At 31.4% G+C, this 25233-nt stretch overlaps 1 protein-coding gene across 3 annotated transcripts in view; it reads left to right on the top strand.

Annotated features, from left to right (window-relative positions):
* The window catches only part of jvl (javelin-like), a 450812-nt gene that overhangs the window by 335305 nt on the left and 90274 nt on the right, over positions 1-25233 (top strand). Inside the window, exon 5 of one of the 3 annotated variants that reach the window (XM_075360967.1) lies at positions 15648-15710. The exons of the other annotated variants lie outside the window; for them this stretch is intronic. Coding sequence (XP_075217082.1) covers positions 15648-15710 — 63 coding nt within the window. The remainder of the gene's footprint in view (positions 1-15647; positions 15711-25233) is intronic. 3 annotated transcript variants of the gene reach the window in all.

The raw sequence follows: 25233 nt of genomic DNA on the forward strand, positions 1-25233 counted from the left end.
CTACGAGTCGGAGCGTGGAATGTTAGAAGTTTAAAAAAGGTTGGTAGGCTGGAAAATTTGTAAAGAGAAATGGATAGGATAAATGTGGATGTAGTAGGAATTAGTGAGGTTCGGTGGGAAGAGGAAGGCGACTTTTGGTCAGGTGATTTTAGAATAATAAGAAGAGACAGACTTATAGGCCACATACTAAGGCATCCTGGAATAGTCGCTTTAATATTGGAAGGACAGGTAGAAGGAAAAAATTGTGTAGGCAGGCCACGTTTGGAATATGTAAAACAAATTGTTAGGGATGTAGGATGTAGGGGGTATACTGAAATGAAACGACTAGCACTAGATAGGGAATCTTGGAGAGCTGCATCAAACCAGTCAAATGACTGAAGACAAAAAAATGTTATAATTTCAATGTGTAATCGATTTCGGGATATTTTTATTTAAAATATATTTTACCTTTCATGTTGAAACGACGTGTCTTTCATTTTAGTTCCTGTGCAGTTAAAATGTCATTTAACATCCGTATATAGGGAGTTAAATAATCGGACTTCCTTCAGAAGGATACGAGATTATGATTCCCGTTGTTGTAGGAACCTTTTCCCATTGAGAGAAGGAGATATATTTGTACGCTAATTTTATACAGATAATTGTAGATTTCGAAGTGATTATAAATTGTGTTCTTTTAATTAAAAAAAGGAGTGGTATCGGTAATGACAAATGAACTGCTATAACGCTGAATCAGGTTAGATATTCTTTATTGCGTGTGCGCTTTTATGTGTATTTTTTAGTATTAAATTTAAGTTAATTCTATCAGCAATTTACATTCACGGTTTAAAAATTATCTTCTACATTAAATCTTTGTTCGGTAACGTAATTAAGAATCGTTATACATTCCTTTTACCGAGCAACAGGTAAATTTATTTGGATTGTTAGATAAAGAGTTCAGTCGTGCTAATTTTTGCTGAGCTGTTACGTCGTGACTGTTTAATTAATACGATCGACTGTACACTAAATAGTACAGCCCTAGTTGTGCCTGTACTTAATTCTTGCTCATTAACTAACTGTTGTACATAATCAACAATACACTCGTTTTATTTAGACTATTTACTATACATTATAAATTCACACTAGACAGGCGTTTAGCTCGACTGCTCTTTTTGTATATACGCATGCGCACATACATATTCAAATAGAAGGAAGGGAGAACGAGGGGATATGAATTATTGATACGTGTGACGCGACTATTTCAAATGAGAGTTCATTGTGGCTTTCTCTCTACACTCAGAAATGCTATGTAACTGTTAGCAATTATTATTACTAATAGTTATGTAGGTAATACAAGGAGTAATAAGGGCATTTCGATTAAGATATACCGTCGTCATTATCATACCGTGCTAATAGCTTTCGCTAATACAACGTATACACGACACTCTTTATTGTTATAAATAGCATAAAAAAAAGAAGTCTCACAGTTTTAGTTAATTAATATTATATAATGCGCTATTAACACGCGATTTATTCTTTTACGAAACAATACATTTTTGTATAAAAAATTATAAATATAAATTATAAATCCTCTTACTAACAAATACACGAGTATTGCAAAGATTTTCATCCTAGCGCTTCAGGAAAATTAATTCCATCTTCAGGGACGTATGGTAACTAATTTTACATATATTAATAATCTTCACATAATTAAATAAGTTAGATAAATAAAAGATGTTTGTGTAAATATAACAATTTATAGTCAATTATTAAAATCAAGTCATACGTAATGCGTCTTGTCAGTGTGGTAGTCAATGGTTATGTAAATAAATTTTTAATCGATTGACTGATGTTCTTTTATATTATGAATTTTTATCAGCACATATTAGTTGCAGTTCGAGATATCTTCTTTTGAATCGCATGCCAGTTTATCTGTAAGGATACACTTTATACAAATGTGCGTGCGCACATATACACTCGTAGGTATGAAACATTTTTATGTTTAATAACAAAATACATGATTGTTTTAATTTTTTTTACTTCTTTAATAAAAACCAGTTGTATTATTTACTTTAGGATAGTTCTGTAAAAAAAAATATCGAGATTTCTTAATGTTTTTACTTATTTGACTTAGGAATCGTTAAAATAAATTCTTTAAAATTTTGTAATGTTGGATAAATTTTTTTGCCGATTCTGCTTTCATTATGCTCGTATTCATCGATAAGTAGTTCGTACGGGATGGTTTCTGTACAGATATCTTTCCTGTTGACATCTACCTAAGAGAGTCATTTTTCACCTTATAAATTTAAACGGCAAGTCTTGTTCAACCCCCTCCCCGTGGATGTGTCGTTTTGATTTCGATATTTAAAAATGTTTTATAATTTAAGCGCTCAAATTATTAAGTTGTTTATCGATTTAAAACTTGTATTCGAAAACGAGAATGTAGACTACTAGTCACCTCTTTATCTATAATCGGAAAGGGGAGAAGCCCATTTTAGGGGATAACTCCAGCCGTATCTTAACCTTTCGTACGATATTAGCTTATTCTTCATAATAGTAGTCTGGGAACATCCTTTTTTCTTTACATTGTTAATTGTCGTAGGCCGGTTACAGATAGACCCCTCGGCCCGTTGGCCGATACACATCTGAAATTCATTTTCTTAAGACAAAAAAAAGGAATCGGTTCAGTAAGGATGTTGACTGACTGGCTTTCCAAAGATTCCTGCAATAGTATAAAAATAAATACGCAACCTACTACGTTCCGATAGTTGTAATTTCTTCTGTCGTTTCACTTTACGATTAAAACATTTTACATCACCGTATATCTGAACATCTATTAAAGTATGCCGACAGATAATACCACCACTTGAGACGCTTCATCTATGAAATGTAGTTTTTTTATTGCTTCCTACTGAATGTAAAATCGGGTATTGTTCTCGGCGGAGAGGGTCTGTAAATTGTATTTACAGGTATATAAAAATGTAAGTGGGCAGTTACAGTAATGGAACTGTATCAGAACAGCCACTTAATAGATGAATGTAAGTGAACTTCACATTGTTTTGTCATTATATTCTATTATACTTGTAATTTGATAATAATGTTCTGTATGCGTTGTTATTTGAAGAAAATATATGTAATTCGAATGTTTTTTAATCAAGTTGAAAGTTGTTCAAAAACGTTGATTTTAAAAGAAATTTTTAAAATTGGACCGAATTAAATGATTGTAGATACATGTAAAAATTACTAATTTTTATTTTTATTATTAAAACCTTTTTCATTTTTAAAAATTTCCTCTTTAATTTTTAAATGTTTTTTTTTCATTCTGTTTGTCGCTGTAACACAATTTATAAAAACTATTTTTTTTTTCTTCTATTGAATAATGTTGTAGACTATTTATTACACTACAAAATTCACAATCTAATTCTCTTCTGGTAAGTAATGGAAAACAGAAGTGCTTTTATATCTTATTGTAATAGGAGCTTTTATATTAAGTGTTATTAGTTGTGCGTGATGTAACATTATTATCCGTAGTGCAACTTTATATACTATAGTGGTGAATAGGATATTGATAATTTTCTTACGGCGATAAGAGTAGATATTCATTGCCTTTAACTGTTATGATTGTTTTGTACACTTAACTTTGGTTTAGTGTATACATAATAATCAATGTTCAGACGGGAGGGATTTTTTTTGTTTTTATAATAGGAAGTTCTATTTTGCTGGCGATAAATCCGTTTCGTGTTCGGTTATTTATCCGATGTATACTGTAATTAATTTTATCCATTAAATGGATTCAGGTTTATTACTTTACTATGTGTTGTACGACGGAGTCACGTATCTATCAAACAGATCAGAATTTGAGAAATACGAATAACCGTTTGTAGTTTCGTGAACGAAGATCTTTTCTACAGGGTAACATAAAACTGAACCCATAACGTAACCGCTGCAGAATAGGTAGGTTATGTTGGAATGAAATTTCATGAATGATAACGGATAAATTAAATAAGAAAAACAAAACGTAATTTAAATGTTGCATTTCTTAATCTTATTATTGCAAAAGATGTTCAAAATAACGACCCTGGGCATCGATGCACTTTTATGCTCGAGTGATCATATTGAGAGTCGTCTGATGCAAAACGTTGTTGTCAATTGCATTGAATGTTCGCCTTCTGTCCATCCATATTGTGGGAATTAGATGCATAAACTCTCTTCTTTCCCCAAAGTATCCCCAAAGGAAAAAATCGGAAGTAGACAACTTTGGGGAATGTGGAGGCCACCGTTTTCTGCTGACAGCTCTTTCATTTCTGCAAGCCGGATGATCACGATTCAGTGAAACGTTGATGTGTGACACGTTGCTCCGTTTTGTTGGAAGAAGCTGTATTCTTTTTCATTATCAGTTATTTGCGCATAGAATTTTTCGAAAATGGTATCTTCTGAACCGGCAGTAATTCTCCTTTCAATCTCGGGGTTGCCTATTTCGTTTTGCATTTGAACCGAACCTGTTGTACGCCATTTTTTAACTAAATCTTGTATGCTACTCTTCGCTGGGATACAGGCATTGGAAAATTTTTCTACGAATATTTGACGTGATTCTTAAAACTATCCAGAACGAATATATGCCTCAATTATAGCTATCCTCTTCAGGATTGAATAAGGCATTTTTCACAAACACAGCTGCACTCGCATTACTGCACTGCAACAAAATGTTTACTGCACTGACACGTAATCACCTGACAAGTGGTAGCAACAATCAGTAGTAATAACATATACATCCATTACTCGCGTTAGTTGTGTGAGAGTCTTTCATAAATAGTGGCGGACAGCGGTTTCAGTATGAGTTCGGTTTTATGTTGCTCACTCTGTATAATAAGGCTGCATTTAAAAAATTGTTTTAAGTAAAATTCTAAAAGGTTATTTTACGTTCTTAGCACGTCTTAAAAACACATTCATTTTGTCCTCTTCATACTCTTAATTATTTTAAATAATTGTGATTAAAAAGTTTACTTCTTCACCGAGTTTTATGAATAAATTTAATACTGCAGTCCGATAAAGTTTTTTTTTTTTTTAAATTATGTTTAATGTATATCGAGCAGTGATTTTTTCAATGGAATGATTCGTTATTACCCTGAATTTTAAAATACGTAACTTACGGTTTTTATCGACTTCGTTGATTTTTCTTCAACAATATATATATTTTTTCTAGGTTATTAGGATATTCTTTTATTATTTTATTAAAGTCTGTTTTGACCGGTTGTAAATTTTCGTCAGTTAATCCGCAAAATGCCTACAAGTTTTAATTTTCTATACGTTGAAGACCATAACATTATTCTTTCTTGTACATTTTTATAAAGCTATTAGTACCGAAAGGACTTACGATAATCGATATTATAACACGGTATCATAATACCTATTACGTATTTTTTTTTAGGTGATTAATTCACCTCATAATCATCAAAACATGTACGTGGTAATGTGGGATAGTAATTTTGTTTTTCCTGAGAGGAATTCGAATCCTTACTTTCTGCATAAAGGACTAAAACGCTACCACTCCATCTCGGATGTCGGATAATAGCAGAATCTCGTAGATAAATTGTGTATTGTACGTTAATGGGTGTCCCGTTTTATTCAATCTTTCAAAGTTGTATATTTATGAAGTTTCTTTTAATATTCTGTTCTTGTAAATTTTGGGATTTAAAAAACTTCTCGGTAGTTAGCATTATTTTTTTTTTTGCAAAAATCGTTCTTTAGAGAGTGTTTTTATTTCCTGAAACTTCTGATTAGATCGTGAATAGTTTTTTGTGGTTAGATTTTCGTAACATGGCACCGTTGGTATTTTATATATAAAATATAGATCATGAAAGTTCAGTTTACCAACAATTATAAAATGTTTAAATCTATTTTAGCGCTTTCGGAACTTCATCCATCCTCAGAATAAAGTATAAAGATGTTTTTTATATTTTTTAATAATTATTAATTTAAAATCAAATGAAATCGAATAAAATAAACCAAAATTTTATATCCATAACAATTGATTGTCATTGTATTAAAAATATACGTTAAAGTAAAAACATATCTTATCAGTAAAAGAATCTAAATTGTTATAAAAAAAACAACAAAAATATGGGTTTTTTTTGTTACTTTTATTTTTTTAATTACTGTACTTTGTATGAATTGTAAAGTCATGAACAAACGTAAAATAGAATTTAAACAGCTATCCTGTTAAGAGAGTCGTTTTAAATTAGAAAAGTTAATTTAAGTATTATAGTAATTGTCGTGGATGATTTTTTACGGCTTATGGAAATTCAGATCTATGAGACGTAGATTATTGAAAATTAGATATAGTTTGTGAAAGAGTATCATTGCATTTTTTCTTTAAGAATATTAAATATTACGACAGGTAATACTTTATAACTTATATATTTACTTAATATCTTATAAGTTATTTTAATTTTTATCAGAATAATTTGTTTAAAAGAAATTATCGTATTCTGATAATTGCAGTTGGTTAAGAATAAATTAATTCTGATAGATTTAATATATCTTTTACTAGTATTAACATTGTAGGCCAAGTAACTTGTTCGACCAAGATAATCACAGTTCTGTTACCTTAATGTGGTCGATTTCCCTTATCTTGTAGTAATTGTGTACTCGTTATTACCATTTATTATATATATATATATATATATATATATATATATGTCGTTTATTTGCAATTTGAGCATTTTATTGTTAATGATTTTATTCAGCTTTCTCCAGCCAGCTGGAAAGCGGAATCAGCATCTGATGTTGCTGCAGCGTATCTTTTAAATCAGTTCCTACTGACGAGGTCAGTGTGTCGTACATCATTATTGGTTGTCCCTTTCCTTTTTCTTCTTTCTTTAATATTTTATAAGTTGTATATCTATTAATTATTTTAATGTACTGCATACATTTTTTTTTAAATATTTTTTTTCGTATGTACAATAATTTCATTAAATTATCCAAATATATTTATTAAAAAAAAATATATAAACTGATTTGTAAAATGAAAGACTGATGAAGTACCTTATCACGTTTTCAGTCCTTGTAAGTAGGGTACAATAGTTAACTTGTATAACACTTTTTTTATTATTTATTATCGTTGTAATAACGGGCATAGATCCCCTTCTAAAAAAGGAGAAGCAAAATGGACTCAAAAAAGAGAGAAAAACACTCAGAAAGAATAATAAATAAAAAAAATGCGAGAAAACATTCAGAGAGAAAAAATAAAGTTAAATGAAAAGTTTGCACGCGGTCCTATAGCCGGCCAAAATCGAAAAAAGGGTTTAAACTGAGGGGGAAGTCAAAAGAAACCCCCAGAATCTTTCTTAAGTCGCTTGTTATTTTGAAATTATGTTTTTTTCGCATTATTTAATATTTCCGCCAGGGTTATCATAATTGATTTGAGTGGTATTTTCTGCCCTTCTTAGCATTATCACTCTAAAATTCGTAGTTGACCGTTTCAGAGTACTTCCATTTTCAAAACTACTTTTAACATTCCATAGAAATGAAGTATTGAACTACTTTTAACATGTTTCTTTAAGTGAGAGTTGAGAATGGAAGTACTCGGAAACGCGTCAGCTACGAATTTTAAGAGTGACATTTGCTAGGAAGCAGAATGTAAACTCAAATTGAAATAATGTCTTTTTTCTTTTTTTAAGTATTATGCAGATGTAAAAAAGATTCCGTTATATATATATATCATTGAACTAACGTAAATTTTTTATGTAATATTTATGTTAAATCTTTCAGAAAGTTTATGAGGTTTTCTTCATTTTCATGTTATTTGTAAGTAATTATTTATTATAAATAACTGTTATGAAATATATAAAATTGTTTTCTCAATTATTATTGGATTTAATTTACATGTGACGGGTGTAGAAATTGAAGTTGTTTTGAAGTACGGGTTGCTTGCTCTCTGCTTTTGTTATTAAATTAGTGTCGATTAGAGATCGTCTGTATTAGGCCTTAATAATAATAGCTTTTGTAAATAGGCTAACCACACCCTTACCTTTTATTCTACATCCTATCCCCATTTTATACTTGTACATCGTATTCATACACATGTAACCGTGTACGTTTACTATGTATTAGCCTTAACGTGAGTGGTTGAAAGGTATAACGTTGATCGGGATCGTATCTTGATTTTTAACCTTTTCCTTAGAAAATTTCATTTATCTTAAATCATTGAAATAAATATTTTGCGTGCGTTGTAATACATTAAAATTTGATTCTTTTTTATTGAAACCCGATGAAACGAATAAATTACTAGTATCAGTGAAATTGTTATTTTAGGGTCTTCACTGAATCCGTCTTTTTACTGATATCAATAGAACATTCTTTGTCTCGCTCGTCATTCTTCAATTGTTTCACCGTAATAAAAATATATTTTAGGAAAGAGAAGAAAACACAACTTAAAATGGTAGTGTTTGTGTGGTTCCTTGACAAACCGAAATATGCGTTCTTTAGCCGCATAATAAGAGCGTTATGTTGTAATGAGTAATAGTGTTATGTACCATTCGTATTGTAATGGGTGTTTCAAAAAAGACGCAACCCTAAAATTAAGAAGGTAGAAGTCACGTACAGCTAAATTTTATTTCTTCCTACTTGTCAGCGGGCAATACTATACTGAAGATTAGCGCTTGTAATAGTTCCTTGTCCTTCGTAGGCACTAGTGCTATATCAGTATAAACTAGTCTCTATTGTGATAACTGTGTTATTTTGCAAAGGACAAACGTGTGTTTATTATTGAGACTTATTGCGCGTATAAATCTTACGAACGAGCGAATAAAATTTCCCAGATGTTTCGGATAAAATTTCCCAGTTCTTCAGTTTCTAATAAGTCGACAATATCGCGTTTCATTAATAAATTTCGTGGAATGGGAGTTTACACGACCGGAAAAGCACAGGTCGACCATCATTGTTAACAGTAGAAGTTCTAGAGGATGTGAAAGAACGTTTAACTCGCTCACCCAGTAAATAGCTCTGAAAGTTATCTTCACAGGCTCGGCTTTCACTATCTACACCTTTCAGGGCTACTAAAAAATTATAAGTGCGTGCTTATCGCATCGTTGTTCAAGAACTGAAAGAAGTAGACCGCGGAAAACTTTTACAGTATTGTCGATCTCTCTTGTTGATGACAACGGTATTGAAATTTTGGATTGTGTTTATTTCAGCAACAAGGCACGGTTTCACCCGGATGGTTACATTAACAGCCAAAACTGCCGAATATGAAGCGCTGAAAATCCTCACGTGTTTCATGAACGACCATTACACGCACGTAAAATTGGTATTTGGTGTGCGATCTCCCGGCGTCGTCTAATAGGGTCTTTATTTTGTGACAAAACCGTTTATCGCAACCTAATCCAACAGTTTATTGCCGTGCTAGATTTATACGAATAAGAATGTCGGTTCCATCGGGATAACGCAACCTGTCATACTACTAATGAAACGCTGGATATGATAGGGAATTTTTTGCCCATCTTTGACATCAAAAGGTTTGTGACCTCCAAGATCCCCAGATCTTACACCACCAGACGTTTTTCTTTAGGGGTATTTAAGAAGTGTAGTTTTTAAAAACAGTCCTCATACACTTGACGAATTGAAGGCTAACATTGAAAGTGATATTTCAAACACTACGAAAAGCGGCTGCAAATGTTATGAAACGTGTACGAACCTGCATCGGGATCACAGGAAATTATTTTGAACATATATTGTAAAATTATTAAATGTAATTCGAATATTGTTGGGTGTAAGTGTTTTATTAACATTAATATTTTTGTAATAAATTCACGTCGTCAAACAAAATGGTTGCGTCCTTTTTGAAACACCCATTATCTATAAGGACGTTTGCGTTTATACTAAACATCCGTAAACATTTTAGCTTTTTTTCAAAATAAATGTTTTTTTACTTAAAAAAATTTATTTTAAATTTGTTTATTGTATTGCCTTGCATGCTTTAAATTATAACTTGTGTGAGATTTATTGCGATAAAATAGTTTTACGGAAATAACAATGTTAAAAATGAAAAAAAATCATATTAATCGCTAGTACCAGTTGATAATCGTTTGTTGGAATTATCCATACGTAAATCATTCATTCAAATTGAACTATTCTATAATCAGTATTTGTTTAATTATCGTTATTTAGTTCATTTTTTGAAAAATTGATTGTATTATAAGACAAATTAAACAAGGCTGTTTTCCTCGCTGAATTATTCATACATTCGTATGAAATAATATATTTATTGTATGTAAATAGATTCAGTTTTGTTATGTATGGGTATTGTAAATAGTAATATACCATTTTATGCGGCTGATGCGATCCCACAAATTTTGTTTTAAATGAATATCTGTAAAATGAGATATAAAAATAAAAATATAGTAATGTACTCCTAATATTATTAATTGCTAATTTAATTAATATAGTATACACTTATGAAAGCATTTATTCATATTATTTTACATTTTCATTTTTACAGTTATAAAAAAAATGTTAAATCGATTAAATGTTGTAAAAATTGATTTTTTAATGTCGAATTATCTACTATTATAAAATACCTAGTGCAGTGCGACAGCTGTTTTTGCGTTAGACACACATGTCTAGTGAGTTCTAGTGAAAATTTATCTTATACCTAGTATAACTAAGCACTATATTGTAGAGTATATTATCTATAGACTATATTGTGTATTATTATTATTTTAGTATTGTCTCAAGAAGAAATATTTTTACTCGGCGTCGTTTTTGAATAAGCGACATAATCTTCCATATCGCGTTGCTATGGACCATCTATCATAGCAACTGATAATCATTCTACTGATAATAGTATTTATACTGATGTCAATAATAAAAATCTGAGTGCTAGAAGAGATGTTCGTGTAACTTAATCGAGTAATAATGATTTTCATAATTATAATAGTAGTAATGTTATTAATAACAATAATAATGAATATAATAATAAGCTGAATATTTCTGATCCTACCTGTGCTGAAAAGGTTAAAATGAGCAGTCCCTATGATCGGCAAACTATTTATAACCAGAGTAACCAGTAACCAGAGTTTTCATGGGCTTATGAATGTCGTGGACCGTATGTTTTAATGATTTGAGCGAATGCTTGAAAATATGATAGATAGAATGATTGGACCATTCATGAATCGTCTTGAGAAAAAATGAACAACTGTTTCAGACTAGCAATCTAGAATGTAACGGGTTGTATCCCGTTATATCGGCTTATATCTGAATCAAGGTTTACTGATAGACATTTTTTCAAGTTTCATTGCTACACATTATATTGCACCAATCACCCATCAGGGAATGCACACGGCGGTACTGCGGTTATTATTAAATAAAGTACTTTTTCTCACTTTATATAGCTTGAATACAAAAAGGACTTTTTACAAGCCACTACCGTGGTTGTTCACGATGAACGATTACAATTAGAAAATTGTGATCGTTTCTTCCGTTTATTGCTCACCAAGGCATGCTGTGAAGGCGGATCAGTTTACACCATTCTTTAGATCCTTGGGTCCGAGATTCATCTGTGGTAGAGATTGGAATTCTAAGCAACTACACTGGAAATCGCCTTTAACATCATCAAAAGGAGGCAACTTTTCAGATCAATACGAACAATAGTTTGGAGTGTTTGTCTTCAGGAAAACCAACCTACTGGCCTACAGATCTTAATAAAATTCTAGATCTCCTAGATTTTTTTCATTTTTAAAGGTATTTCTGAAAACTGTTTTTTTATGTTGAACCACATTTTGACTTTTCAGATCATACACCTGTTGTGCTTATAATATCTTTTTACGTTATGCTAACTGCTCAATCTCCCACCGTTGTGTAATAAATTGACCAATAAACGACATTTTCAAAACTTTTTGGAGGAAAATACTAGGTTGGACGTGCCTTTAAAATCACTGGCCGATGTGGATAATGCAGTACACGAATTGGCCAAATTAATTGAGTTAGCGTTGTGAGCCTCCACTCCCAATTTGCATTCTGCTCTCCCAGCTCAAAATACATATCCGGTCTTCATCAGTGAAAAGATAGAAGAACGCCGGAGACTACGACGCGTGTGGTAGAAAACTCGTTACCCTGCTGATAAGGGAAGATTTATCAGGGCTTTTCAGGAATTAAAACGATTAATTCAAACTTTTTAGAACATTTCGTTTCAATCTTATATTGAAGATATTTCTGATAGGCAGTCTGCTGAATATACTTTATGAAAAGCTACAAAGTAGTTCAAGAGACCCCAGCAATCTATTCCTCCTCTCTCTGAAAAAACAGAACACGAGCCAGAAGTTTTCAAGAAAAGGCGAACTTATATTCTAAGCACTTTTCCGACGTGTTCCAGCCGAATAATATCGAAACGGATCCAAATGAAATTAGGAAAATTTCCGAATATTTGATATGCCCTTCGTTGTCCTTAGCGACTAAAAGCTTTACAATCCACGAGTTTTCTTCAGTGATTAACAACGAAGTACATCCAACAAAGGCGCCGGGATATGATTTAATCACCGGTCAGGTTCTTCAAGCATTACCTCGACAAGCGATAAGTTTAATCTCTCTAATTTTTAATTCTGTTATTAGAATTGGTCATTTTCCTGGTCCGTGGAAAGTTTCTTAAATAATTGTTATACCAAAACCGGGTAAAGAAATAACAGATGTTAAATCTTATAGGCCTATCAGCCTGTTTCCAGTGCTATCTGAAGTGTTTGAAAAGCTCTTTTTAAAAAGAATGAAGCATTCATAAATCAAATTCCAAATCACCAATTTGGGTTTAGGGAGAAACATGCTGCTATGGAGCAAGCAAACAGAATTGTTAACGTTATAAATCATGCTCTAGACCAGTGTCTCCCAAATTGTGCGCCCCGGCCTCTTCACAAGGGTGTGCGAAATATTTTAAAAGCTTCATAATTATTTGAACCAAGACATTTATAATTATTAATTTAATGTTATTAACGTAAAAAATAATGAAGATACACGAGTTTTATTTACTTATCTCTTACTTACGAGTAGTCATACTCTTACTTAGGGTAGGGCGCCATTGAAAAATTTTAATTGAGAAAGGACGTCGCGACTCGGAAAAGATTGGGAACCACTGCTCTAGACAAAAAAAAAATACTGTTCAGCGGTTTTCCTCGACGTCACACTCATGCTTTTGACAAAGTTTTGGCACGTAGGGTTGCTCTGTAATTTAAAAAAAGGTGTTGCCGCATGTTTTCTATGTAGTGCTAAAATCTTAACCTAGAATATTGATATTTTCAAGTTAAACATAAAGCAATTTTAACGGATTTGTTCCTAATAAAATCAGGGGTACTTCAAGGAAGCGTTCTCGGACCCATCTTATATGTTCTGTTTACTGCCGACTTGCCAATTGCAGCAGATACAACCGTTGCAACGTTTGCGACGATACTGCAATTTTTGCTGTCCGTGAAAATCCAGCTGCTGCATCTCATTATATTCAAGAATATCTCACTCTTCTCGAATCCTGGCTTACAAGTTGGAAAATAAACATAAATGAAAAGTCGAAGCACCGTCACATTCCCCCTTCGAAAGGAAAACCGCTCAACTGTTTCTATCTTTAATATTCCAATTCCAAGTTCTCAAGAATGTAAATATTTAGGTTATCATCTTACTTGGCTAAAACATATCAAATCTAAGTGAATGCAGTTAAACCTAAAGTTTAAAAACATTTAATGCCTAGTAGGACAAAAATATCGACTCTCAGTAGAAAATAAATTATTGATTTATAAATCCATCTTGATACCAGTTTAGACTTATGGGCTTGAATTGTGGTGTACACTAAGAACTTCCAATATTGACATACTTGTTATCTGATAAAAACACTGCGAAAAATGTTAAATATACCTTTGTATATAAGCAATAACCTCATATATAATGATTTTAAATCACGAACCGTTGTGCAAGAAATCTATCTGATCAGTCAACGATATCAAAATCGTTTGGATCGGCATTCAAATTATCTGGCAGTTAATTTATTGGATCACACTATCAGCGATTTTTGAAGATTAATGAGAAACAATATTCATGATTTGATGTATAAATTCAATTAAGTGGTTTTATTAACCAGCTTTACGAAGTCCTGTTCAATTTCATTTCTTATCGTTGTTAACTTTTAAGTCGCAAACCACTGGGTATGTACCCAGTGGTTTGTAACTGCTTCTTCATTCCAAATTTAGCTTATTTACTTATTGTTCAATTTTAATTCTGAACAGATTGTAAAAAAAAAAAACCTAGTGCAATGGAAACTCAAACTCAAAGGTATTTATTTTAAACAACATTAATCTTTTACACCCGATCTACGTCTACGACCAGATTTGAAAAACGAATCCAGTTGTTGTTTTGCTTTTTCTTTTCTGTCGCACAGCTAGCAATTCCCCCAGTTACTATCCATTGCATTGTAATAGTTGTTTTAATGATCTTCATTATTACTATCAGGTCTTCAAATAAAGAACTCTACATTAGTTCACAAATTTGTTGTTTTTTTTAATTTTAACTCTCAAAACTTTATCCTTTTTTATCCAGAACATCTTGTGTTTTAATTGTTCGCTCGAATTAATCGGTTGTTAACTCATATTAATTATTTAATTGCTGTTAATTATGGTTAATTTATATGAACGGAATTTTTCCTGTTGTTCATTCGCAGTTATTTATTTACTAATTTTCATCTTAAGACCAAGTCAACCATTTTCTCAGTCATTTGCTGACGAAGTTCTTAAAGCGTTGCGTTTCCTAAACTTGTTGAATTTCCTTTGACGTCCTGAAAGAGTCTGTCGTAACCTTTCATTGCACGTGGTTTAATTAACGACAAATTTCCGGTAGTACTACTGCCAAGAATTTACATTAGTTGTTTTTTTTTTTATGATTTCGCGCGTACAAGGCCCCATAAGTTGATGGATTTCTCTACTCATTTTTTATTTTATTAAATTTTTAGTAACAAAACGGGATTGCCTTTATACTTTTTCCTCTTCACGTAAAGAATAAATAAAAAAAGAAGGAATATGAAAATACAAGTATTTCATTTTCTGTTTTCAATATCCATTAATTTTTGGAATTAGTGTTTAAGTTCAAAAATGTTGGTTTTAAAATATATTGCTATTTATTTTTCTGTACGGAGAGATTTGGGTATGGATTCGTTTAAATTTATTTCACACTGTCGGGAGAAAATGTAAAAATTTCAAAAATTCTATTTTTATCTTTTGGAAACAGCGTGTGCATGAATTTGATGAAATTTTCAACTGTGATGTTTAGTTTTGATAATAATTCGTTTGAAGTACAGTAATTATTATGTGTACGAAAATTTTGAGTCTCCCCCGTAGTTCTTTTTATTCACGGCTTAAGTACTCATGTTAGTTTTTTACGTACTTTAAGTATTTTGGGTTCTAAAATTAAGTATCATAAAAATATTTGATTTTTTCTTGCAATTTTTAACAAATAAAAACGCTTGCTGTTTAGTTATGAAATTGATAGTTTATATAAAATAAAGCTCACTTTAATTCCGTTTTTAATTTTTTTTTTAAATTTTTATTAGTCACTATTAAGTTTACAGTTTCATAATTCTGACTAGAATTTTTTTTGTAATGTTCTTTTACCTTTATATTTTCTAATAATTTCTGTTTTATTTGTTTCAGGTAAATTATGTTCTGCTGAGTCACGTTTCAAGTATATATCATAACATGCGTTATAATTTTTATGTAAGTTAATTAAAAATATATGTAATCACTTAAGCTTTAGTTCTACATTTGCAAACTATATATGATAGTCTGTAGGTGAAGATTCTTACTTGCCACCGTTTTTTTTTTTTTTTTTTTTTTTTTTTTTTTTAATCTTACATTTACTTATGAATACAACTTTTAATTAGGATTAATGATATTAATTTTTAATGAAGCGGTTTATTTATGCGCATTAAAACATGTAAAGATAATTTCTTACGTCCGATATCAGAACGATCTCATTTCACGCACCGTACTGGGAATCGTGGATATACATCATTCTCACTGACATATTTGTGTACTAAACGGTTATGCAATAGACTAAACTTTAGAAAGTGGAAAGATGATTTTTTAAGTTTATTTACTAATTTGATGCAAGCGTAATATTAAGAATTTAAGGGGTTAAAAATTGACAAATTGTTAGGTAGTATTTAAATAATTTTTTTATGAATTTTATTCAATGAAAAAAGGTCAGTTAATGATTTGGGAAACTTGTTTCTTGCATGGATTTTTTGTTTCTTTGATCTGGAAAAAGTTTTTGTTATCCACATACATATGCATGTAATGTTTAACGTTTCTCTTAAAATGTGTTTAGTAATTTAATCCAATACTGTACGTACGTCTGTAGAACGCTGATATTTAACATATTTCGGATTTTATTATTTCATGTAATTATAATTTATTAAATTTATAGCTAAACATTGATATGTTAGAATAATTAGTTGACTTTTACTTCTTCCGCATTTTTGTTGTGTAAGCATTATTTACCGAGTAAATCGACGGTTTGCTTCAGTACGTACAGTACTGTATAAAATATGCGGTACCAGTTAGTTATTTAACTGTAGTTGATAACTATAATTTAGAAGCGATTACTATTAGCAATGCGGTTAAGCATTGAATGATACGTAGCATTTACCTTTACAGTTTTGTTTTGCGGTTTTTATTCGTGTAAGATAATTTATGTAAAAGTATACGCTTATAGTTGACTGGCTGATTAGCGGGCGTTCCTCCAGTTTTTATCTGTTTTTAAAAGGAGAATTTTACAAAACAAAACTTCTAGTAAATAGAAATTTCAACCGGCAGAGATAACATTCGAAATTAAAAAAAACGTTCCGCGCTCACTTTTTGAAATTATTAAATTTTTTATCCATTTAGTTTCTTTCGTAAAATATTTTCTTAGGAAGTAATCACATAAATCTCTAATACTCCAAAAAGTATTTTCGGAGAATTTTAGTTTTGTAAAAAAATTCATTCTATTTTAATTGAAGAAGGGAGGTGGCTCCCTGAATAAAAAAGTTGCTGCATTGATACACACTCACCGACAGATTCCAGGATCTCATTAATGAGTTTTCGCTTATCACCTATAGAAACAGGAAAGATTTACAAATACGAGGTGCGACAATAAAGTAATGAGACTGATGTGAAAAAAAATGTTGCTTACCGTTTTAGTCATGTTTAGTGTTGTCTCCTTCAAAGTAGTTCCCCTCTGACTGCACACACTTATTCCAACGCTTCTGCCATTGATGGTAACATTTCTGGAACTCATCTTCTGTAATATCCTTCAAGACCCTCGTCACAGCTTTTTGGACATCTTGTGTTGTTTGAAAATGGTGTTCCTTGACCGCCATTTTGACTCTTGGAAATAGAAAAAAGTCGCACGGAGCGATATCTGGTGAATAAGGTGGCTGTGGTAGTACTGAAATTTGTTTTGAGGTTAAAAATTGCTGTACTGACACAGCAGTATAGGATGGCGCATTATCGTGATGCAGAATCTAATTATCAACAATGTTGGCACGGACACGAAGAACTCGTTTACGAAGTCTTTCTAAAATTTCTTTGTAGAAATATTGGCTAACTGTTTGTCCAGCAGGCACCCACTCTTTATGAACAATTCCCTTGGAATCGAAGAAGCACACAAGCATGCATTTCACTTTTGACTTTGACATGCGAGCTTTTTTTTTGGTCTGGGTGATCCCTTTGAGCACCATTGCGAACTTTGGCGTTTTGTCTCGGGATCGTATTGAAAAACCCAACCTTCATCACCAGTGATAACACGGCTCAACAAATCTGGATTGATTTCCGTTTGCTCTAACAGATCGGCTGCCACATTTTTCCGTGTTTCTCGCTGTTGTGTGAGATTTTTGGGGACCATTTTTGCACAAATCTTTCTCATACAAAGATCTTCAGTTAATATTAGACGAACCGTTTCTCGATTGATGTAGAGTTCTTCTGCAATCATTTTCACGAATAATCTTCGATCAGATCGTACGATTTTACGCACCCTGGTCAAGTTGACATCTGTCCGTGAGGTTGATGGTCGTCCACTGCGGTCTTCATCTTCAACATTCGTTCTGCCTTCACTAAAAATGTTATGCCACCGAAAAACTTGAGCTCTTGACATAATCTCCTCTCCAAAAGCCTTCTGAAGCTTACCATATGTTGTCGTCGAGTTTTCACCCGATTTAACGCAAAAAGAAATGGCATACCGCTGCGCAATATTTTGCGGTTTCATTTCTGTGACAAGAGACACAAACACGTGTTCACTTATTACAGCACAACTCACGACTGAGCAGTTGCATCAATGTGCCGCTAGGACTAGAAATAGCTTATAGACCAAGGTCAAAAATGGTGTGCCTACGCAAGCTGCAGGGTTGCCATATCTTGCAAAGAAAAATCAGTCTCATTACTTTATTTTCGCTCCTCGTATTTATCATAACATTAAAAAATGTTACACTTATATGTATACTTATGTTTTATATATTTATTTTTTTTTTTGCCGCAGTATTCAATTTACAATCGGGTCCAATTTACCAGAACCATAAGTAAATCGAATACAAAAAAAAATGACGAAGAGAGGGGTTTCCATTGAAATCCCTTAAAGAAGGAATATGTGTACATTTGTATGCATATGTATACATATCTTATACAGTATACATAAATATATAATAAAACATAAATAAATACATACAAAGATGAATTCAAAGAACATTGATCAAAGATATATAGATTGATTATTCAATTACATATTTTCGTAATTATATAAATATGACGCTTTCTAACCTTCTTAAAGCGGCTCAGATTAAAATATCGCAATGATGCTCCGATTACTAGCTCCAAAAGATATTTGAAAGAAAACATTCCGTTAATTTAAAAGCGAATTGTTTTAATGTTTAATAATTTAAAGGTTCTTTTAATTTTGTAATTTGTAAATTAATACATTTTCGTATGAAACGCAAAGGTAAAATGAGTAAAACACTTTGTTGATCCCTGTATAGACTAATCTTCATTGTTATTTGTATGAAGAGTATAAAAGAGTTAATTATTTTTTAATGTATCTGATATTTTTACTAGTATGTACTTCATTCATTTTCTATCCATTTGTCTTCCGGTCCAAGATAAATATTGTTTTATTTACAGTCGGCAACAATTTTTTTGATTTCTAAATTAATCCTTTCATCCATTTTTAGCTTAATTCCGAAAAACTGTAATTTTTTAAAAACACTGTTGTAAATTAACGTTTACCACTCAAATTGCCTCTTAAGAAATAGTAAAATTCTCTTACCTTTAAATAAATCGTTTTTTTTAAAGGTCTTATGAAATTTTTCGATTCACGCTATCACAGCATGATTTTCACTGTCATGCGATCATGTAATAATAAAAATTACAAAAAAAGAATACTTTTCAACAAAAGCTAAAAAGTAGGGTTGAAATTAAAAATATAAAGGATAAATAAAAGGGTTATTTACGAAAATCAGGTGGTTATTAATGTAGTGGAAGAACGGGTATGGTAAGTTAAGCTTCCATACAGAAAATAGCGTGACGAGAATCATTGCTTACTATTTCATAGAAGTAATAACTAAAAGAAACATGTGAGAATAATTCCAAGAACAATATTAAAAAGAATCATTTTCTGTAACGATTGTACCGTGGGTGAAAATAATAATGTAATATATGGAGTGGACTGTGGAAGGAATTAATTACGTATGAAATATGGCGAATAGTAAGGTTGTGATGGATGTGATGGAGTATTAAGGATATCAAATTCAGACAGACAGACCTCCAGAAGCCAGGAGAGGTGTCATGAAAAAAATGAATCTGTTAGTATCAAGCGTAGGTTTAGACATCTATAGAATAAAATATTTATAAAGACGTCTATGTTTTTATTTTAAGGCGTTTTTGTTATCTATTAAGGCGAGAATTAAATTTCTATAATATGAAAACTAGGTACCTAAAAAATCTATATAAGGTTTTGAAGTATGGTAAAAATAGATATTGAAAATTGGGTATGTAAAAGAAAAGATATGAAATATAAGTTTTAAGACGAATTTTAATAGACAGAGGTTTATAAAAATGTTTTAATTGGAGCAAAATCGGTTTGAATAAATTGTTACATCATCCCGAATTTGTTACTTAGATGCAGAATTGTAGATTATTAAAAAAGCAACGATTTAGAGTAGGTAAATGAACATTTAGAGTTCAGCAGTTTACTTTGAGGAAAAGGAATCTGCTTAACAGTAAAAAAGGAAGAATTTTTTCAATCGTTAAAAAAATGAATGATAAAGAAACTTTTTATATCGAGTAAAATTATCTACTTTCTTAGCTTTGTCACAACTAAATCACATATTGACGCGTTACGGATATGATCCATTTTTAAAACTCGCTGTACTCTCTGTAAAATATTATAAATAATTGAAATGAAAATTTCATTTTCATAACTCGGTACTCATAAGTACAGCGAGTTTTGAAAATGGAGTATATCCGGAACGCGTCAACGTATGACTTAATCACAACGAAGTTAAGAAAGGTAAATAATTGTATTCAGTATGACCATCTTAGCAGGGAAAAAAGTATATTTTAATAATTATAAAAAAGTTTAACCTTTCCAAAATTAGATTAAAGTTTTCTTAATTTATTTCAATTTCTTTGCTTTATTTTGATACGGTTTTAGATGCGCGAGCGTAAGCGATATATAGTTTATAATAGGAAAGTATTTAATCTTGATAACAGTTTTCGTTTGTGTACCATTGTTTTAACGTATTACATTTTTAATGCTACTCTACAGTTGATGTAGATTATTTTTTATTAGTATTATTATTGCCATACTACATGATATTACATTTTGAATTAGGATACGCATAAACTCGATTTTATTACTATCGTGTCAAGAATTAACATTGTTATTATCAACATGATCATTATTATTATTATTATTTTCCGTATTTTATTAAATATTTTAGCTGCGGTAAACTGGTCTTTCTACTTAGGATGCTACTTGTTATAAGCGGCATGATGATTTTTATCATAACTAGATAAATGTAGGATAATGATTTTAATTTTATCTGATACACTTGTATATATATATATTATATTATATGCTTTATAAAGCAGACTTTACATGGAGAGGAAAAGCGATAAATTTTATTGTTGTTGGATGCCTTCAAGTTGTTCGAATCTTGATCATTGATCATGATTATTATTGAAGGTTTTTTTTATCGATATATTCCTACTTACTCTCCCACTTTATCTTGGGTTTCATCATTTATTCTCAGGTAATTATTGGTTTTTTTTTTTCTTAGTAATTTTAATTTTTTTCATGATCATTTAATTGTATAATCACTGGTTTCTTCCGTGTCGAGTATTATTTTTCATTTAGGTAACATATTTTTACTGTAAGTACACATTAAAAAATAATATAATAGTTCCATTCATTTCATTATGTTGTTATTTATACTGTTTATAATTTTTTCTAACATCTCTCTTGAAAAAGACCTACTAAGTAAAAGAGAAAAGTTAGTGAGAAGAAGAATTTTCGTTGAGGCAATAAATTTATAATTTGGTCGTTCATATATTAACTGTTATCTACTTACTGTTGATTTTTCCTACTTTGGTTTTAGTGTCTTCCTTTCTATACACTTCCGATTGTTTATCCCACTAACTAATGTCGCTAAAATAATTACTTTTATCGGTTGTGTTATCAGAGGATTTGAAATAGATTATATGTAGGCTGTACAGAAATTGGCAAACTTAAGGAACCGATTAAAACGTTCATCGGAACAAATGCTCTATCTCGCTTCGTTTCTCTCGTTCCCCCGTTATGTGTTTTATAAAAAATCTGTAACTTAAGAATCGGATTGAGATGTTTTTAATGAAATTTTGTATTCAGATATTCAACTTTTTAAAAAGTAAATAATTTGAAAATTATTTAATTATTAGAAGCTCTGTAAATACGTATGAACAACGATGATCGGTCTGCAAACATCCAGCCGATAATCGACTTCTGCCCAGGTCTGATGGATCATCACAGGCGTAACTGTGGCAATATCAGCGGTAATCCGTTGTCTTAAATGTTGCTACATCCTTGTTTTTTTCAGTGTAGACAATGTTTTTAACGTATCCCCGTAGAAAAATGTATAGGTGTGTCAAATCTGGGCTTCTTGGAGGACAAAGCGCAGAACCGGCCCTACCGATCCAAAGATTAGGGAATCTTTCATTGAGAGACCGTCAAACGCCTAGGCTAATTTGTGGGGGCGCACCATCTTTTTGAAGCATTACAGCAACGTTACTTTCTTGTTGGATTTGGTCAACCTACAGGAAAACCTGCTGTTATAGCACATCTAAATAAACATTCCTTGTGATAGTAGGCTCGTGAAAAAAGAATAGACCGATCACACGATCGGACATCAAACCACGTTTATTTTTGGAGAATCTCTGATGTACTCTGTAATTTCATCGGGTTGTAGAGATCCCCATATTCTACAATTTTGCCGGTTGACACAACCACTGACATGGAAAGTCGCTTCATCCGTAAACATAACCCGTTTTAAAGATGTTTCGTCATCGTCAACCTTATTAAGCATTTTAGCTCGACTTAACAGGTTTAGGACGATCCGTAGGTTTAATTTGATGCTGAATTTTGTATGCATGAAGGCATTAACCCTTGTGCAACACATTTTGAATAGTTGTCTTTGGAATTCCTAACTGTAAACTTCGCCTAGAAATTGATTTTTTAGGGCTTCTAAAACAACTTTGGCGTACACGCTCAACTGCTTCGTTACTCGTTTTGGGCCGTCCGGGGGACTTATTCATTATTGATGTTTACATGAGGGGATCATTGCCATAAACACGCCGGAAAATCCGTGATTTATTCTCGCTAACCACGAAACGCACTGTGCTTTCTGCTGAACTGTCGCCATACATTAACTGACAGTGGCGCAGAGGCGTTGTGCCGTTGTGCGCATCGGCTCAAGGTCACGGCCGGTCAGGTCTAAGAAAACTTGATTCCTGATTATTTTTGAGTTCAAATTAATCCTTTATCTCAGTTGCATAGGGAGGTATAATTTTTTTATTGCTGCAGCATTTTTCGATGAATCGTATTAGTTTTTTAAAAATTTGTTTTAAGTCCTAGTCTGTTATTATTAATAAAAACAATTATTATTACTTCAGTTAGTGAAGAAAATTAAAGCACAAACAAAATTTTCAGGTTGCATAATTTTTGCGATACACTTCAGCAATTTCAACCGTATCTCAGCTGTTTACCGGCCGATTTGAACAAATGTGATGTGTTATTTTGTTCACAATAAAAGGTAAATCTTATTTTAATAAAACTTAATCGATAAACATATTTATGAAGATATTAATGATTAAAAGTTCAAGGCCGCCATTTTTGAATTTTCAAACTTATTAATTTTTTTTAGATATGGGTTACGTATACCAAGATTCATTAAAACATCTTAAACCGTTCTTAAGTTTTAAATTTTTATTGAAAAAACGTAAAGTGGTGAACTGGGAAAATGAAGCTAGGTAGGACATGATTTTTTTCTTTTTTGTTATTTTTATGTCGTGAAATAGTTCTTTAAGTTCGATCTACACCTCCCGGGATAATTTGTGTAATTACTGTTATTTCGTTTAAAAAACTTTGATGCGGTTAAACTTTAGCTTTCTTGTCCCGTATCAGTCATAGAAATGAACCTTGCTGATTTGTATAGGAAATTAGATTAGCAGTTAAATTAACGTAAGATAAAAGGACATAAAAACTATTCACAAAAAATAAATTAACTCATGTAGTATATACTCGTATCTGTGTTAAAATTACTGATTCATTTTATTTTTAAAATGTTAGCTTTAATTTTTTGTAAAGTTTTGAATGAATGAAAATTTTTGCGTAGAATGAGTTCCCATTTTATTTTTCATTTATTTCTTCCGAAAGCTAAAATAGATGTAAAATAAACCTGAAATAAATTAAATTTTGCTTAATAACAAAATCATTTCAAAAATTTATATATTTCCTATACTTAAATGATACCGCGATATAAAAATCAATGTTCCCACTGCCAGCATGCAAATTGATTAACGAATATTAAAATTATTCTAGAATTAATATTTTTATCAAACTTATAGTCATAATGAAATCACGTGTTCTTTGCACTATTAAAATAAAATATTTCCATTTCTTTGAAGTTATGAAAGAAAGATTGGTATGTTTGAATGATCGAATTTATTAGGGTTTTTTGTATTTGTATTGATCTCTTTTCATTCATTGTACACCTCCCTTACTAGATATTTCATATCTGTAGTATAACAAAAAGGAATATTATACGGGTGCCCTTATTTATTTCTTAAAAAAATTATTTATTAGTTTAGATCGGTAGACGATTGATAATCTAATTTAATTTCAATTACGATCAACTTTTCCTTTGTTAATAATTTCGACTGATTCTTAATATAATTTTTAATGTGAAAGTTGTCTCGCATACTTATGGAAGAAAGAACTTTTTTCCTCTAATTGTATTCCATTACGATTTGACATATCAATTTTTACAAATAAATTTATTTATTTTATAAAGCAGTTTTTTATGGAAATTATGTCCGGGATTGCTGTATACCTCTCTTCCTTGTGGAGGAATATTTATATGAAATGCTGTTGTATTTCGTAATCGTTATCCTACATCCGTAGTACAATTAACTACAACTGTGGACATCGTTAGCGGCCGATGCGGTATCGATTATAATGTCGTTCGTTTAGATGAGACGGTGGCAATAGACAAACCGATTTGGTGTGCAGTTGATCGGTGCTTATCAGGTTCCGCTGACGTAATCGGCGATGACTGGCAGCTGACAGCACCGTGAATGAGATTTATGTATGTCAAAATAAATAATGCGTTTTACAATTAATAAAACTTTTCTTTATGCCGTAATATTGTTCGGCATTAAACCTATTACACGCCGTGATGTCGAACTACTGTATTTGTTTTTTTTTTTGTTTTTTTTATGGTGCTTTATGTATGATTATCGGTTCGAAAAATGATTTGACTTACCTTACTCTACTTACTCCAAATCTTATCTCAGCTCCTGTACGAAGCCTGCACAGTCCTAACTAAGATAAAGGAGGTCGAAAGTTTCGAAATGTGCACAATTATTTTCTTATCAAAAGCTTTCGTTGTTAATTAGTAATAGATGCATTGGTATATGTGTTTATATATATATATATATATATATATATATATTC

This window comes from Lycorma delicatula, chromosome 3 (genome assembly GCF_047948215.1).
Source record: "Lycorma delicatula isolate Av1 chromosome 3, ASM4794821v1, whole genome shotgun sequence".
Lineage (NCBI taxonomy): Eukaryota > Metazoa > Arthropoda > Insecta > Hemiptera > Fulgoridae > Lycorma > Lycorma delicatula.